Source organism: Littorina saxatilis, linkage group LG3, assembly GCF_037325665.1.
Source record: "Littorina saxatilis isolate snail1 linkage group LG3, US_GU_Lsax_2.0, whole genome shotgun sequence".
NCBI lineage: Eukaryota > Metazoa > Mollusca > Gastropoda > Littorinimorpha > Littorinidae > Littorina > Littorina saxatilis.
This window is the reverse complement of record NC_090247.1, coordinates 73,396,498-73,411,921: the sequence shown is the minus strand read 5'-3', so window position 1 is coordinate 73,411,921 and position 15,424 is coordinate 73,396,498. Positions and strand designations below refer to the sequence as shown.

Here is a 15,424-nt window from a genome sequence, read left to right as displayed (position 1 = left end):
CTGCCAGGTAGATTGCCCGGTTTTCCGCTCTTCAATACTGCTACTACTTGTGAGTCTGACCACGCTGCGGGGATAGTATCCTTTAACCAGCATAGGTTGAAAAACTGAGTGAGCAACTTAACAAAGTTAGGTGGTAGATGTTTTATCATGTGATATGATATTGGGTCTAAACCTGTGGATTTTTTTGGGTCTTTCACAGAAGAGATGGCGTTTTGGACTTCTTTTGCCTTAAACATGCAGTTTATAGGCAACTGGTTGTCATCTGGGGGGTATGTGAAACCCTTCTCCTGATCTAACCTATAATTGAGTCGTTCAGTATCTAGGGATTTTGATTGACTATTTTTGGCAAAGGTATCTGCTAATAGGTTTGCCTTTTCAGAGTCAGTTGTGGTCATTTTATCACCCGATAGTAGTGGCTTTTCTTTAGTTCTGTATCTACATTTAAATCTGCGGATTTTCTTCCAGATTTTGCCACAGTCTTTGTAATCTTTAGTTTCTTTGTTGACAAAGTTTTCCCAGTTTTGAAGTTTAGCCTCAGCGGTGATCTGGTTAAATTGTATTTCAGCTGACTTCATATTCGTGAAGTTAGCGTCTGAGCAGTGCCTGAGATATGTCCTAATGTGATATCGCTTGTTTGCCAAGGCTTCATCACAGTCTGCATTCCACCACTCATTCCTTTTGGCCTTACAGTTAGGATTTACTGATTTAAGCGGAATGTGATTATTGGCAGCAGTGAGTATACATTGACGTATGTTATTGTAAGAGGCTTCGATGTCATCCGTAAGGAGAGTTTCCTCCCTGACACCCTCGAGCTCCGCACGGAAGCTGTCCCAATTTGCCTGTTTGTAATTGTACTTTTTTCTGACCTCCGAGTTATTGCGATTAGGGGCGAAGTGGCGGAAGGTAAGAACAATGGGTAAGTGATCGGAGCCGAGGGCGTCCGGGAAAACGTTCCAGTCGATGTCAGTGACTATGGCATTTGAGCAAAGGGAGAGATCGATTGCTGACGGGGAATGGTCAGCTCTGTCTGGAAGTCTGGTTGCCGAGCCATCGTTTAGTATACAAAAGTCAGTTTCCAAAATGACGTCAGCAAGGTTGCTATTGGCATGTTTGTATCTAGGGTTAGCAGAGTCCCACAGAGGGTGGTGATTATTAAAATCACCCATCACGCACCAGTGTGCCCTGCCATGATCCAGGGATTTTAGCCAGTCGGTAGTTCCTTTTTTATTACACCCGTGGGGGTAATATATGTTAACTATGTTGAGGTTTTTGGATCCTTTTATTTCGATTTCAACAGCACATGTACTGAGATTTTCTGAACTAGGGATGAGAGGTGCAAAGGGTTTGTAATTTAAGGAAGACTTTAGATAAATAGCTGTTTGAATGAGTTGCCCTGAGCCCTTTTGCTCTACTATGGGAGGGAAGTCAAAACCATCTATAGAAGGCAGTAGGGAGCGTTTTCTCTTGACTGACTGGATAACTAAGATGTCAGCAGAGTGATTTGATATATAATTATATAGCTGAGAGAAGTTAGAGTTGATAGAGCGACAGTTCCACTGTAATATGATAAATCCGTGACCGCTTTCACCTTGTTCAGCCATTTTAACACGCACAAAGAAGGTAAGTTAAAGGTCAGATTTAAAATAGGTTAAAAAGTGGTTTTAACAGCTTTCATATCCGTCACGGACAACTGCTTGGCACCAGCAAGAGCGCCCAGCGCCAGAGTGGCGCCGCCCGGAATGAAGCGTTCAACCTTGGTGTTGGAGAGTTGTGTGTATGTAGCTGAGAGGGAGTCGATCAGGTCGAGAGGACTCTGCATCTGTCTGGCCTTAACCATGAAGCCGAGGCACTGCTCGATGAAACCTTGAAGGCCTCTTTGTTGTTCATTTAAATTTGCATATTGCTCTCCTGTTTTTAGCTTATCTAGTGCAGCGTCGGCTAGCTCAAGCTCTGCCTTCTCCTGCTCCTCCCTCATCTGCTGCTTTATTTCCTGTTCAGTTTTAAGTTTGTATTCTCTGAATCTCTGGGCCAATCCCTCCTCCATTCTCCCCATCAACCTCTCGAAGAGCTGCTCTTCTTTCGAGTCCTCCTTCCTGTTCTGGGCTTTGCGTAGGAGGGAGGCCTTTAACCCGGGGGTCCCATGAAGCGGCGCCTCTGCCCGAGCCGTCTGAGACTTACAGGGCGCCTGGGGGCCAGGATTTGGATTTTGCGAAGTTGTTTGGTGCTTCGCGGTTGCAGCAGAACTGTCCGCATGAACTGGAAGGAGTGTATTGTCATGTTCGGTCATTTTGTTTTTGATTTCTTGTATTTTATTTACTTGCCCACCCAGGGGGGGTCTCTGGACAGCCAAAGAGTACCCGGACCGGGGGGTTGAGGTCCGCCGGATCGGTTGCGGAGGGGGACGCCAGAAGGAGTCCCTCATTTCCGCTGGGGCAGTCGCTGTTTTATTTTGTTGTTTGGCGAGCTCGCGCCGTGCCCGATCCAGGGCCTCAGAATATGGTATGTATGCTGCCGACCTGATCTTATTGGCCTGCAGCCTCAGTCTCATTTCCGGGCATCCAAGATAAGCGGCGGAATGCTCGCCCTTGCAGTTTACGCAATGTTTGGCCTTGGTGCACGTCGCTCCGTCGTGGCCCTTGGAGCCACATCGGGGGCAGATCTGCACTTTTGATTTGCATTGTTGTTTTAGGTGCGATAGTCTCTGGCACTTCGTACAGCGCCGCACTGGAGGAGTGTAGGGTTCGACGCCGTACACCTCACTCTCCAGAACGACGCTGTCTGGAAGAATTGCTGTTGTAAACGTGACACGGACCGCCTGAGACGGTTTCCCATCCCTAAGGAGAAGACGGCGAAAAGATCGAACCGAGGAGGGGCCCTTTTCTACAAGACTCCCATCCTCCATCCGGACGCGCACGCCCACTGCCATCTCAGACAGGTCTGTTCCTGAATGTATTGTGGGTATGCGTTTAATGACACCTTCGGTTGTTACCTCCGGACGGTGGCATTTCACTTTGATGCCGCCGATCGAGTCCAGCCTCAATAGCTTGTTTTGTTGTGATGCTGAGGAGCACCCTACCAGGACGCTCCCAGCTGCCAGCATGCGTATTTCTTTGACCTCGCCGATGGCAAGGTCAAAAGTTTTTTTCCTCCTGAGGCCGAGTCCCTGCAATGTTGCAGGGCCCTCCTTCAGGTCCTGCACCACCACGGGGAACTCTAAGAAGGAGGGAGGAGGTTGCTTGGGTTGGTAAAGAAGTTTTCTTCGGGGTCTTTGTTTTGTGTGTGTGTGTGTATTGGCAGGTGGTAGTGGCTGTTGAGTTGTCTGGTTTTCTTGTGATTCAGTTAGGGGTTGGGAGGTGTCGACCCCCCGGGCAGATGTTGCATGGGAAATACCTGTGTTTCCCTGAAGAGGGGGACCCTCGCAGAGGACCTTTTGCTTCTTTTTCTTTTTGGGCTTCTTACGATTGACTTCGGTGAAGTCTTCCTCAAAATGATCAGTAATCTGAGAGCGTGGGGGGCTATCCCGGAAGAGAAGAGATTCCGGAGAGCTCTGCCCCCCCTCAGGGTCGTCCTCCCGCAATCTCTTTCTCTTGAAAGGAGAAGATATGCTGGTTTTCTCATTGGTGATTGCTTTATTAAGCTGTTTGGATTTTGGGGACTGACCAGTCCGGCTGGCCCGGTCAGTCTCATTCAGTGATTCCATGGGAATATCTGGGGCGCGGTCAGAACCGCTTGCTGTTTGGTCCATATTAAGGGACCAATCTTGCTCCCTCAGAGCAGTGGTGTCCGTTGGAAGGTAGTTATCTACCCAGATGAACGTTTCCCGCCTATCAGCAAAGGTGGTGTTTGGCAGTTTGTGTTTAGCAACTTGGCTCATCACTTACAAGGTACGGTACGGTCACCAAGAAAAAACAAGCCAAACAGCTCAGGGTTAAAAAGGCAGGATAAAAGCAGGGTAACAAAAGCGTCCCTAGACAAAGAGTGAGCTGAAGCTCACCCCTCTAGCGACTTTCACTTCTCTCCCGAGAAACACGAGGACTCCTGCAGGGCGAGTGGGAACGCCACCAAGGGCAGCTAGCCCCCTTTCTGGACCCACGCCAAGAGCAGAGGGAGCTGTGTCGTGTGTTTAAGACACAACGAAAATGTGATTGTCCCCCTTTACCCTCAGGAATTCGGGAGAAAATCGCTATTTGAGCACTGACTTGGCTATGTAAGCTCGAGGTGCGTTAAAGCAGTCGCTATGTAATCAGCATGTTTGCTTGTGAAAGAACGCACTCTACGGGCCAGCAACTGCAGTGAATTACTCGTGCTGAGTGTGACATGACATGCACGTGACAGAACACGACATGACAATGACATGTATCATGACATGACATGACATACTGACAATCGGAAACCACCAGACCCCATCACAAACAGATTTCCACAAACCACGGGTGTTGACTTAAAGGCCAACAACTCGGGTGCAGAGTCTGCTGTGAAAGGAGCGGTAGCCTCCCCTGTCACATAAAACTCCCTTCGTTTTAAGACCGTTCGGAAGGGTGAAAAGGGGGGTTCCTCTCTCGTTCATTCCAATCTGTGTAAACACACTCTAAACAGAAGTAATCCACTTTTGAACACGTTTCTGTCACATGTTTTGAACACGTACAGACATAACACATAGTATCTACTGACAAAACTAGAAAACACAGTGTTCACCGGTGTTTAAATGAACACTATGAACACTATGTGGTTATTGTGTGTGCTTCTTTTGCTAGTAGAACTATGTACAAAGTCACAAAGTATTCAACATTTGTTGCAGAAATGCGTTCAAAAGTAGAACACTTCTGTTCAGAGCCAAAAAAAGTAAATATATGAAATTCAAAATTGGATACTTACCATCTTTGTTCATGCCAGCCTCGAGACATTTTTTCAGCCTGCAGGCCCGACACTGGTTTCTGTGTGTCTTGTCTACCGGACATCCGCCCTGACCACGTGACTTGCAGATGTACTGGCGATTCCGTCGGATGGAGCGCTGCACACAGAGACACACATCACAGTGGTTATTAACCTGTTCGCTGCCAGCAAAGCATTACCTGTATTAATCTGAATTGACAACTAACATCGTGTCTCTGATATATAAATACATACACCAAACATGGTTTGTTTTTCTGTTGTTCTTCTTCTTTGTTGTTTATTGAACGGGGTTTGTTGCCCGTTAAAGCAAGTTCCAGATTTAGTTAGTCCGCTTCATTTCGTCATAAGCGTGCAGGTTGTTACTTTTAATGTTCGTATTATGTTTGAATTTTAATGTTATTAAGTGTTCAGTTCGTGTATGTTAATTGTAGGTAAAATTGTACAGCGCGGAGAGTACAGAATTATTCGTTCGTTTGAATTTTATATTGTATTATTAAAACTATGATTAGTTGTGCTGTGCATGTTTTAATTTATCAAATTGCATTTTTAATTCTATTTCATTCTTTCGATTTTTTTAGATGAGGATTTTAACATCAAGTATTTACGAAAAAGGCAGGCAAAGAAATTCTTCTGTAAGTGTTTTTCGAGTACACTCAACAAATGTATTTTTCAATATTTTCTGTATTAACAAACAGCACGACTGTCCAAGAAAATCAACCGTATATTCGTTTAAAACGCTGAGATAATGGTGACGATAACAAGGGAGAAGTTCAAAGAAGAAATTTAAACTCCTGTTTCGTAACTGTCAAACAGAAGACTAATAAAAGTATTCGACATTTTGGGCGTTCACTGATAGGTGAGGTCGAAAAGTCCAGAAAACACGTTACAAGTGATAAAAACTTAATACATAAAAATCTCTCACACACTGTTTATCAAACGCATGATTACGATTGCCAGGGACTTGAAGTGTTGTGTTTTGGAAACGCTCAAAGATGTTTCAAAGGCAGATGTCTCTACAGAAATGCCCGGTCTAGCTCACTCCGATGAAACGGCAAAACTCAATAATTGGAAAGATTATGGAGTTGCTTACACACATCAGTCAATGTAAGCCAGTTGAAAAGACAGCGGATTAAAGTCCTTCTGTTCCTGAGTCAACCCCCGCCGTGTTGAAGTGCATGTCGAGGGATTCGATAATGTCTGTGCATGCACCCACTGTAACGCGGAAATCCGAGCAAACACACGCCTACTTTTTTTATTTAATTTTTTTTTATTTAATTTTTTTTTAAAGTCGCTATCCTTCCGTAACTACGGAGTCGTGTGAGTTTCATATCTTGGTCGGATCGTGGGTATTCAAATTATAAATGTCATGAAACAGTATTAATGAAAAACCAACGGTACAAACTCAAGTATAAGTTAGTATCTTATTTACAGGTTTCTCTAGATTTCAGATAAAAGTAGCATTATTCAAAAATAGAAATGTTCAAATAGATTTTAGTTTTTTTGTTTTTGTTTGTGTGTTTGTTTGTTTGCGTGTTTGTTTGCTTGCTTTTACATTTTTTTGTTTTTCTTACTGACAGTTTCAGGAACGTTTTTTGAAGTTACTATAGGCGTCATGCAAAGATTACAAAGCCAAACAGAAATAATCAGCCGTAAGTTTTAATTTTTGATTGCTAACTACTTAAATATGATGAGAACTACGGACGTTTTTAAAAAAACAAATTGGTTGAAAGAATCATAATTGTATAAATCGGGCCTTTAAAAACTCAGGCGACCTATAATATCAACATGAAATATGATCAAATAAAATATCAAAAGTAAACTGAAACTAGAGTCCCGCCGAAAGGAATGCTCCTTTAACGTTTAACTTGCACACCCGGGTGTTGTTTTTCAACATATTTTACGAAAGCTTTTCAGCGTTTTTGGTCGAATGCCTTCATGACTTAATCTTCGTCGAGAGACAAGTGTGTTAACGAAAATGGTATGCCTAAGTTTGATCGTATTCCCGAAAAACACGAATTGGATGAAAATAAAAGTTTAAGAAAAACAAATAATAAACACCTTGTACGAGAAAAAAAAATCATGAAAAAGACGAACATTATATGGGAAAGGAATATATTCAAAATGATGCGTTAAATATGAACAAATTACAAAAGTACACAAGGACAATATATATTTTTTTACAACTTTCTGTTTATTTTTTTATTTTTTTAGTTAATTTGTTTAATTCATTCGTTAATGAGTGGTTAATAACCCAGGACATAGATTAAAGAAAAGTTAAGCCTGACACATATTTATTAACAACAACTTTGACCTTATAATGTCTGTTTTGCGGTATATTGTCTGTTGTGTTATATAGAAGTTCAAGGAAAGACACGCTCAATTCAGAGATTCACATTCGTGAGCCAAAAAGTTGTGCTACGCGTTTCAACACCATGAACGGCACTGAAGGCAACAGACAATGCACAGAACGCGGTTGCCAGGATGTGTTGCCTAATCGCGTTTCAACAGGTTGATCTAAACGACAGGGGAGGGGGATTGATGCAGAAGCAATGACACTACAGTTGCCATGATCTTTCCTCCAACACAGACACTGTCGTTCTCTTTTCACCGCTGATAATCTGCACAAAAGGAAAAGCCAACTCTAATCCTTCCCTGCACAACGTCAAAATGCCGCAACCATTTTCTTTTTTTTCTCCTTGATTTGGTTTATGCATGCAGGATTGACGGGATTTTAGCACCAAATTCTCAGCTCATCCTCTTTTTCAGCCCTCCCTGAAAGTCTGAGTAAAAGGGGGCTTCAAAAACAATGGAGAGAAGAGTAACGTAACAAAAGGTCTCTGTCCGTGTGTGTTATCAGTGCCTAAAGTCCCTCCAAATCTCTGCTACTGTGCGAGGATTTGTTGCTAGACTTTCCAAAAGCGAGCTGTGGGTGTGAGGTCAGTCTAGGTGCTTAAACGACTGAAAAGGTGGGCCACTGGTTAGAAAAACTATGTGTATGGAGCCTGTAGAAGAACTTAACACTAGCTGTGTTCGTTTCCTTTGAATTCTTTAAGCGAAACCTTTCAATGTGTAAATTATAATACCCTGAGATATCAAGGGTGAACCATCTAACAATGTATTTCAATTGAAGATTATCTACTTGTACATACTAAATAAGATAATGAAGATTTGATTAGTGTGTATTGAATGGGCTCTCACGTTGACAAACAACTGGGTATACGAGTTCCGAAGAAAGAAGATCCCTCTTTGTGGAACATGCATAGTGTCATGCTTTATAGCTTTATGGAACTCCCCATAGTGTCATGTTTATAGCTTTTTATCGCAAAAAAATTTCAACAGTAGACAAGACCTTGCTCTCTTGCTTATCTAGTCCAAAGATTACACTTTGTTATTTCTTTGAAAGAAAACAGTTCACACAACAGTCCAACTTATCGGATCATTCACTGCCTGAACATGTAACACGAAATGTCTTATCTCGCCTACTTCAAGGTTTTACACCACTATACAAAGCGTTGAGTTGGAAAAAGTCCGAACACAGCCATAATAGCGAAAGAATCAGTGTTTATACGGCATAATCCACCACTATGTTTACAGTTAGTACCGGGCCGATCCCTTTCCAATAGTGTGGCCTCCTCTCTATCTTGATCCTTGATCTTCGCGCTACTCGAGGCCACGACAGCTAGAGTCAACGATCGAGTGTATAGCGATCGGCTTTAAGTCAGAGGAAGTCAATGAAGAAGTAATGTTAAGTGAGAAGTGAGAAACCAAGATACTTAAAGGAGAAACGGAACCCAAAATAACCTAAATTTACTTTGAAGGTCGATTTCAACGTCTACAATGCAATAAGGAGTTGGAAATCGGATGACTCGTTTGATCCATATTCGGGGTCTGCCCCCATATTACATGACCCTAATGGCTTCTGTCCAACTGACAGGATGTTCTTTTCCCATGTAACAGCCTCCACAGATCCATAGCAATGTACAGAACAGTTTTAACGTTTCCTTCTTGGTCGACCTTCAACCTATCTGGCTATGCGGGGCGGATTCAATCGTGTTTCCATTTTCAGTTTACATGGTGGTCTCCGTGTTTGAAGCAATTTACATTTAGGTCTATCCCTGTAAAATGAAGAAGATTCTAAAAAGCTCATGTCTTTTTGAACTTGTTACTTCAAACCGTGTTAAAAAGTATGGTCCCCATTAAAAAGTAAAAAATCAGGTCCGGGCGGACGTTCATTCTAAAGGAAATGTGCCTTCAATAAACACACACGACGGGAACAGATCGAGCGCAACACTGATCAGTAGATATAAAGTCAAGGCCCAAGTCAATGAAGAAGCGAAATGCTAGCAGAGACTGCTGGCGAAACCGAGATCGTTGACAAGCAGCAGAAGATCCGACAGGAGAAGAACGTGCTTTGCGTGTCGTGCAGAGACGGATTGGCATGTACGAGTCAAGGATGGTGGTCGTCACATGATCGCCACTGTACACACACCGCGCTACCAAAAAAGGCGGAATCGTACGCTTTATCGAAGAGTGCGTGACTAAGTATTCCCCGTGAGAGTTTATTTGCAGAGGGTCATATTGGTGACTAATGTGGAAAAGGAAGGCAAATACTTGAAATAGACAGCTAAGTGGTCGGTCGGACTTTATTTTTTTAGAAGGGGGGGGGGGGGGGGGGTATTCAGATTATTTTATCAAGGAACGAATGACGGTTATTGACTGAGCCTTTTTTAATTTTTTTTTTTTTACAAAGCTGTATAACTGTGGTTTTTGATTTTTGTATTTTGTGTAACAGTCAGATTCTACAAGCAGCATGGTTGTAGCAATTAAGGTCACATCCTCGCAATGTAAATGCTAATTAAGGGGCATGCAATCTAAGCAAGACGAGGTGACTTGGTTTAAACAAGTTTATTCAGTAAATTCCATTGGTACTATTACCGCATACATGAAATAAGGAACATGGAGCACAACAAGCTAGGCTTATGAGCGTACTCTTAAAAGCAAGACGAGGTGACTTGATAGAAGAGTCCACAATCTCCAATCCTCTTTAACGATTACAGAGACCGGCAGCAATCTGAACCTACATGTGTCAGGTAGCAAGCAGGTAGCAGAAGGGCCACAGAAGGCAATGCAAAGTGACGTGACAGACGAGTTAGGCAGTGCCCACACCACTTCAATCGTTCTAGAAGCGGATCTCAGCTCATTAGGTAGCGATTAGCAGCAGTTCTTTAATCAACTACCGTTCAAAAACCACTATAGCAACCCGAGTCTACAATTTACATTCAGGTAGCAAGGTCTGTGTGGCGGTCTTACACCGAACGGAAAAGGGGCAACAGCAGGTAAAAGCAAGGCAATGCGACATGTCAGAAGACTGAGGCAAAGGCCACACCACAACCACCTTTCTAGAAGCGGATTTCAACTCTATAGGTAGCGACTAAGCGCAGTTCTAAATTCAACGGACGAATTTCAATCCGAGTCTACAAGAAACATTAAGGTAGCAAGGTCTGCGCGGTCTTACACCGAGCGGAAAAGGGGCAACAGCAGGTAAAAGCAAGGCAAGATGACGTGACACAAGAGTTAGACAGGAGTGCCCACACCACCTCAATCTTTCTAGAAACGGATCTCAACTCAATAGGTATCGACAAAGCGCAGTCCTAAATTCAACTAACCAATTGCAACCCGAGTCTACAAGATACCTGGAAGTAGCAAGGTCTGCGCGGTCTGACACCGAACGGAGAAGGGGCAAGAGCAGGTAAAAGCAAGGCAAGGTGACGTGACATCAGATCGAGGCAGTAGTGTCCACACCGCTTCGCACCCCTACTGGCCCCGACAAGGGGCGAACAAACTTGACTTCTGCCTCCTTCTCGCCGACCCTAACCGCAATCTCCCCCTTTCCCCCCTCCCCTACCCCCCCCCCCCCCCCCGACTTCTTCTTCTCCCTTCAATAGGAAATCTATGAAATTCATGTCTCTCTCCTCTCTCTCGTTCTCTCTCCCGTCCAGAGTTGACTGAGGTGTGTGCGGACGACAAGAAGCTATCGTTGTTTGCTCTGAGCCCCCCACGCTCGACACTCTGGTATGAGGGGGGGAGAAGCGTTATCACTGACTTGCTACGGACCCCGTGTTTAGTTTTTACCCCGCTGTTGTCTGAACACAGAACGGAAGGGATTTCGTGGGGGGCGAAAACGAACAAGGGGAAAGAGTTGTGGGGGGGGGGGGGGATAAGGAAAGGAGGGGGGGGGGAGAGAGAAGGAGGTACCGAAGGAGGTATGGTATGCTCGAGGGATAAGATCTGTGGCTGGAAGATTGGAGTTCGCGGAACGGTAGCGGCGAACTTTGTCTTCAGGTAGGGAAAAGATGATTAAACAATAAACCGTAAAAATAGTGTAACTCAACTTCTCTTAAAGAGACACTGCGTGCAACTTAAGAAAATAACAATTCCAGGTAAGCTTAGATCGGGGACGGCGAGGCACATCAAAACCAACATCGAATTCCAACGACGCCGGGACCCCCAAGCGAGAAAGTACGTGTGAAACAGACAGCAAGTCAGCAATTACACCTCGCCAAAACACACCATGGGGCACAGCGCTCTTAAAGGCCCACCCCGACTCGCCAAAACACACCATGGGGCACAGCGCTCTTAAAGGCCCACCCCGACTCGTGAAAACACACCATGGGGCACAGCGCTCTTAAAGGCCCACCCCGACTCGTGAAAACAGTTCGTCTCACCGTCTCAGAAATGGGCAGGCTTTTACATGGGATAAGACCATCCCTCCAATTGGTCACATACCGAAAATGAAGAGCCTGGGTGCTGTCTGTGCTCAGTTTCTTTTTAAAGAATTAATTCCAAAAAAGGCACTGGAACCTTTTTCGGAAACGTATTCATACAAACAAATTCAAGCTCACCACAACAAGAAGTCAGGGTGTTCATTTTTTGGTATGTGACTAAGTGGAGGGATGGTATGTGACTAAGTGGAGGGATGGTCTTATCCCGCGTTCTATATAGCTTGACTACATCCCCAATTTGAAGATTTACAAGATGTTCCACACGGGAAGACAGTCATCTTTAAGTTTCTTAATCCTCTTGATTGTAGCGTAGCAGCCTGGGCTGCCGGGTTGGGTGTGTGTCGGCCAATCTTCAAACGATATCAAACGACTTCTCGCCAGTTTCGTCTCCAGCTTATAATACCCCCTACTCGAGTTTGTCCACCTGTAGAGAGTGAATAAATCTTAAGAGTTTACGTTTCGAAATATGAAATATGAATATTCTAAACTTTCTGTTTGTCCTCAACAAATACGAGCCTATTGATTGAAGAGTTTGTGTATATTTATAAAAAAATAAATAAAATAAAAAAGTGGACAAAATGTGTAAGACTGCGTTGACGCACATGATGTTTTGATTGACACAGCAATTCGAGCGTTTCATTGTTGCGTAAATTCCTTTATTGTGTCTGCTGTTGCAGCCAGGATAACTAGCTTTTCAGGGGCAGGGGATATGAATAGGATAGGGGTCGGAGGGAAGAGGAGGGGGTGTGCAAAGAGTACCAAGGACATCTTTGGCGGTCTCTGTTTGAGCCTAAAAAACTCCATGTGCACTAACTTTCACCTAATTCAGTTGGTTTAAACTGTTTTATTCAACGTTTGTGTGTGATGATGTGTTCGCGTGCGTGTTCGCCAGCAAACGTGTGACCGTTTCCACGCCCAATCCCCACACCCCCTTAACCGTTCCATCCCCCACCAAACCCCCCCACCCCCCCCCCCCCCCCCCCCCACAAGGCTTACGCCATACATGAATGTACCAATGTGTCATAGACAGTCTGTGAGGCCTCACTACAAGCTATATATATAGGATCTTGTTCGTGCTGTTCCTGTCTGTGTGTCACACCCTCGTCTCCCCCCACCCCAACTCCTTACGTCCCACACTCCCATATCATCCTCTTAAAACCTGCAACTGACGCGAGCTGGGACCCTTTATTGTGTATCTTTGTCTATAAAATACATGCGTCCCTGCAGGCTGTTTCCCTTGTCGCCTGACCTCTCCCTGCAGGCTGTTTCCCTTGTCGCCTGACCCAGTCCTCTCCCCGCAGGCTGTTTCCCTTGTCGCCTGACCCAGTCCTCTCCCCGCAGGCTGTTTCCCTTGTCGTCTGACCCAGTCCTCTCCCGGCAGGCTGTTTCCCTTGTCGCCTGACCTCTCCCTGCAGGCTGTTTCCCTTGTCGCCTGACCCAGTCCTCTCCCTGCAGGCTGTTTCCCTTGTCGCCTGACCCAGTCCTCTCCCTGCAGGCTGTTTCCCTTGTCGCCTGACCCAGTCCTCTCCCTGCAGGCTGTTTCCCTTGTCGCCTGACCCAGTCCTCTCCCTGCTCTCTTCTCCTCTCACTTTGACAACCTGCAGCACGAGCTAGGACCCTCTCTTGTGTCTCCGAGCCTGTCTAGAAAATACATGCGCCCCTGTCAACTTCCCCCCCTCCCCCACCAAATCTCCCTCCCTCCCTTCTCTCTCCCTCTTTACACCCCTCCCCCCCCTTCCCCGCCTCCCCCCACCACCGCCACCTTGACAACCTGCAGCGCGACAAGACCGTCTTTGATCCTGCATCTTCCGCACGCCGCAGGTGGGCCCGAGTTCCGCCAGCCCCAAACTGTCTAATCGGGGGGTGTTTTGTTCCAGCAAACACGGGGGTTAATGGCTGAGCCGTCCGGATCTGTTGGCTGAAACTTGGGTTGGAAGGAAGGCGGGGGTGTGAGGGGGTTGAGGGAAGGGGAGGAGGGGGGGAGGAGGTCCAAGGGGGTGGGGGTGGTTTCTGTGACAGCACGCCGCATGTCGTACGGAACCCTCCTACCTGCTTTTGATGGCGGAGGCCAGACTTGTCTGCTGTTGCTTTCACTGTCTGTCGGCCAACGACAGCGGAAAGAGAAGCGTGTGACTGCACTTCGCATGTGCCCCCCTCCCCTCCGCCATCCCTCGCTACACTCACCCCCATAACCAATTCTGGACAGTCTGTAGTAAAGAACAGACTCTAGCCCCTCACTGGTTGTTTTACTGACTAACTATATTTAGTTATCTGTCTGTCTGTCTGACTGCCTGACGCAAGGCCAGTGAAGGGGGGATGTCTGCATTCCCTGTCGCAAGTGACACCCCCCCTCCCCCTCGCACCCACCTCCACCCGCCACTGAACGTTATGCGGCCGAGAGCGTGTTAAAGGAACCTTTCTTCGTGTGTAAAGCACCATGTTAATCATCACAAACCAGCCAAGACTTTTACACGAACTAACAACATCCTTCGAAGTGGACATAAACAATAATAATGTCCCCCCCCCCCTTCCTTAGTTTCAAATCAATACTTGATCCAATAAAAATCAAGAGTCGCTAATACTGGAAATTACACAAGTGTCGCTAGTAGAGGAAATGATACCATACGCATTTTGCACAACCTCTTCCCCCCCCCCCCCCCCCCCAGCCTCAGGCCAGAGGTAATGCAATGCAAGCCTACGGCAGCTGCTGCGCGCAATCGGATGAGAAAATTTCCGCCCTGACTTGAGTAGTGATTATTTCATCTTTGTTACACGTACAAACGATTGAGTTCAACAAACTTTCTTGGCTAAACGGTGACAGTTTTATGGCATTATATTTTAACTTGTTTAGATAGCGTGAACAAAGCTTGTCGTAAAATTATTTTTATTACTTTCATCTCACGTTTCCGGTATATCTTTTGCTTGCTCACACTTCATGACCGATGACATTTAAAAAAAACCCACCCAACTAGGCCTATGCGTTCGTTATATCTGCTGTCTAAACTCTGGGCTATAACTGTGGTGTAAACGTTACGTTTTCCCCTTGGCAGTTATTTTTAATTTTTTTTTAATGTATTCTATTATGTCTTAACTTTTGACTAACAAAAGACAAAGTCGAAAAAAAAATACAGAACCATAAACAGATACATAGAGAGTGACACACAGATAAAGACAGATATCAAGAGATAGACAGACTACACGTGATATTTTGGTTGACACAGCAATTTAAGCGTTTCACTTTGGTGTATATTGCTTGAAACACATATACAGACAGAGATGGAGAGAAAGACAGACTGACACAGAGAGCAAAACACTCCAACGCTCACCTTGAAGAAACCAGCACACCTGAAAAGAGACAAAAAAGAAGACACGTCAAATTCTCGTCTGGCAATCATACCACCAAGGGCGACAACCCATCACACAATACGAAGACGATTTCACGGGGTATGAACTACAATGGAGCCCCTCATTTTCAGACCTGAGAAAATCTGTGAAAATCAGGTTTTAAAACGGGAGGGAGAGGGGGCATAACATAGAGTTAAATGTACAAAAGGGGTGAACAGAAAATCAAAAAAACAAGGTCTTGAAATGGTTGAAGTCTTACATTGAATGGTCTTAAAATAAGGTGTCTCTGTAGTCGCAAAAGGATGGACTCAATTCTAGTGGAGGGTTCCGTGTCAAAAATCCACAACTATTCACTGCTCTCACTCCACGACAAAACACTGACTTTCTCTGTAAGGTCAATGGAA

The 15,424-nt window shown here is 45.0% G+C and overlaps 1 protein-coding gene across 2 annotated transcripts in view; it reads right to left on the bottom strand.

Moving 5' to 3' along the window:
- The window catches only part of LOC138963224 (nuclear receptor subfamily 2 group E member 1-like), a 66,478-nt gene that overhangs the window by 21,836 nt on the left and 29,218 nt on the right, over nucleotides 1-15,424 (bottom strand). For both annotated transcript variants that reach the window (XM_070335283.1, XM_070335282.1), the window contains exons 3-4: nucleotides 15,002-15,020; nucleotides 4,876-5,011 (exon numbers count right to left, since the gene is read on the bottom strand). In XM_070335283.1, the coding sequence (XP_070191384.1) occupies nucleotides 4,876-5,011; nucleotides 15,002-15,020 (155 nt within the window). The remainder of the gene's footprint in view (nucleotides 1-4,875; nucleotides 5,012-15,001; nucleotides 15,021-15,424) is intronic.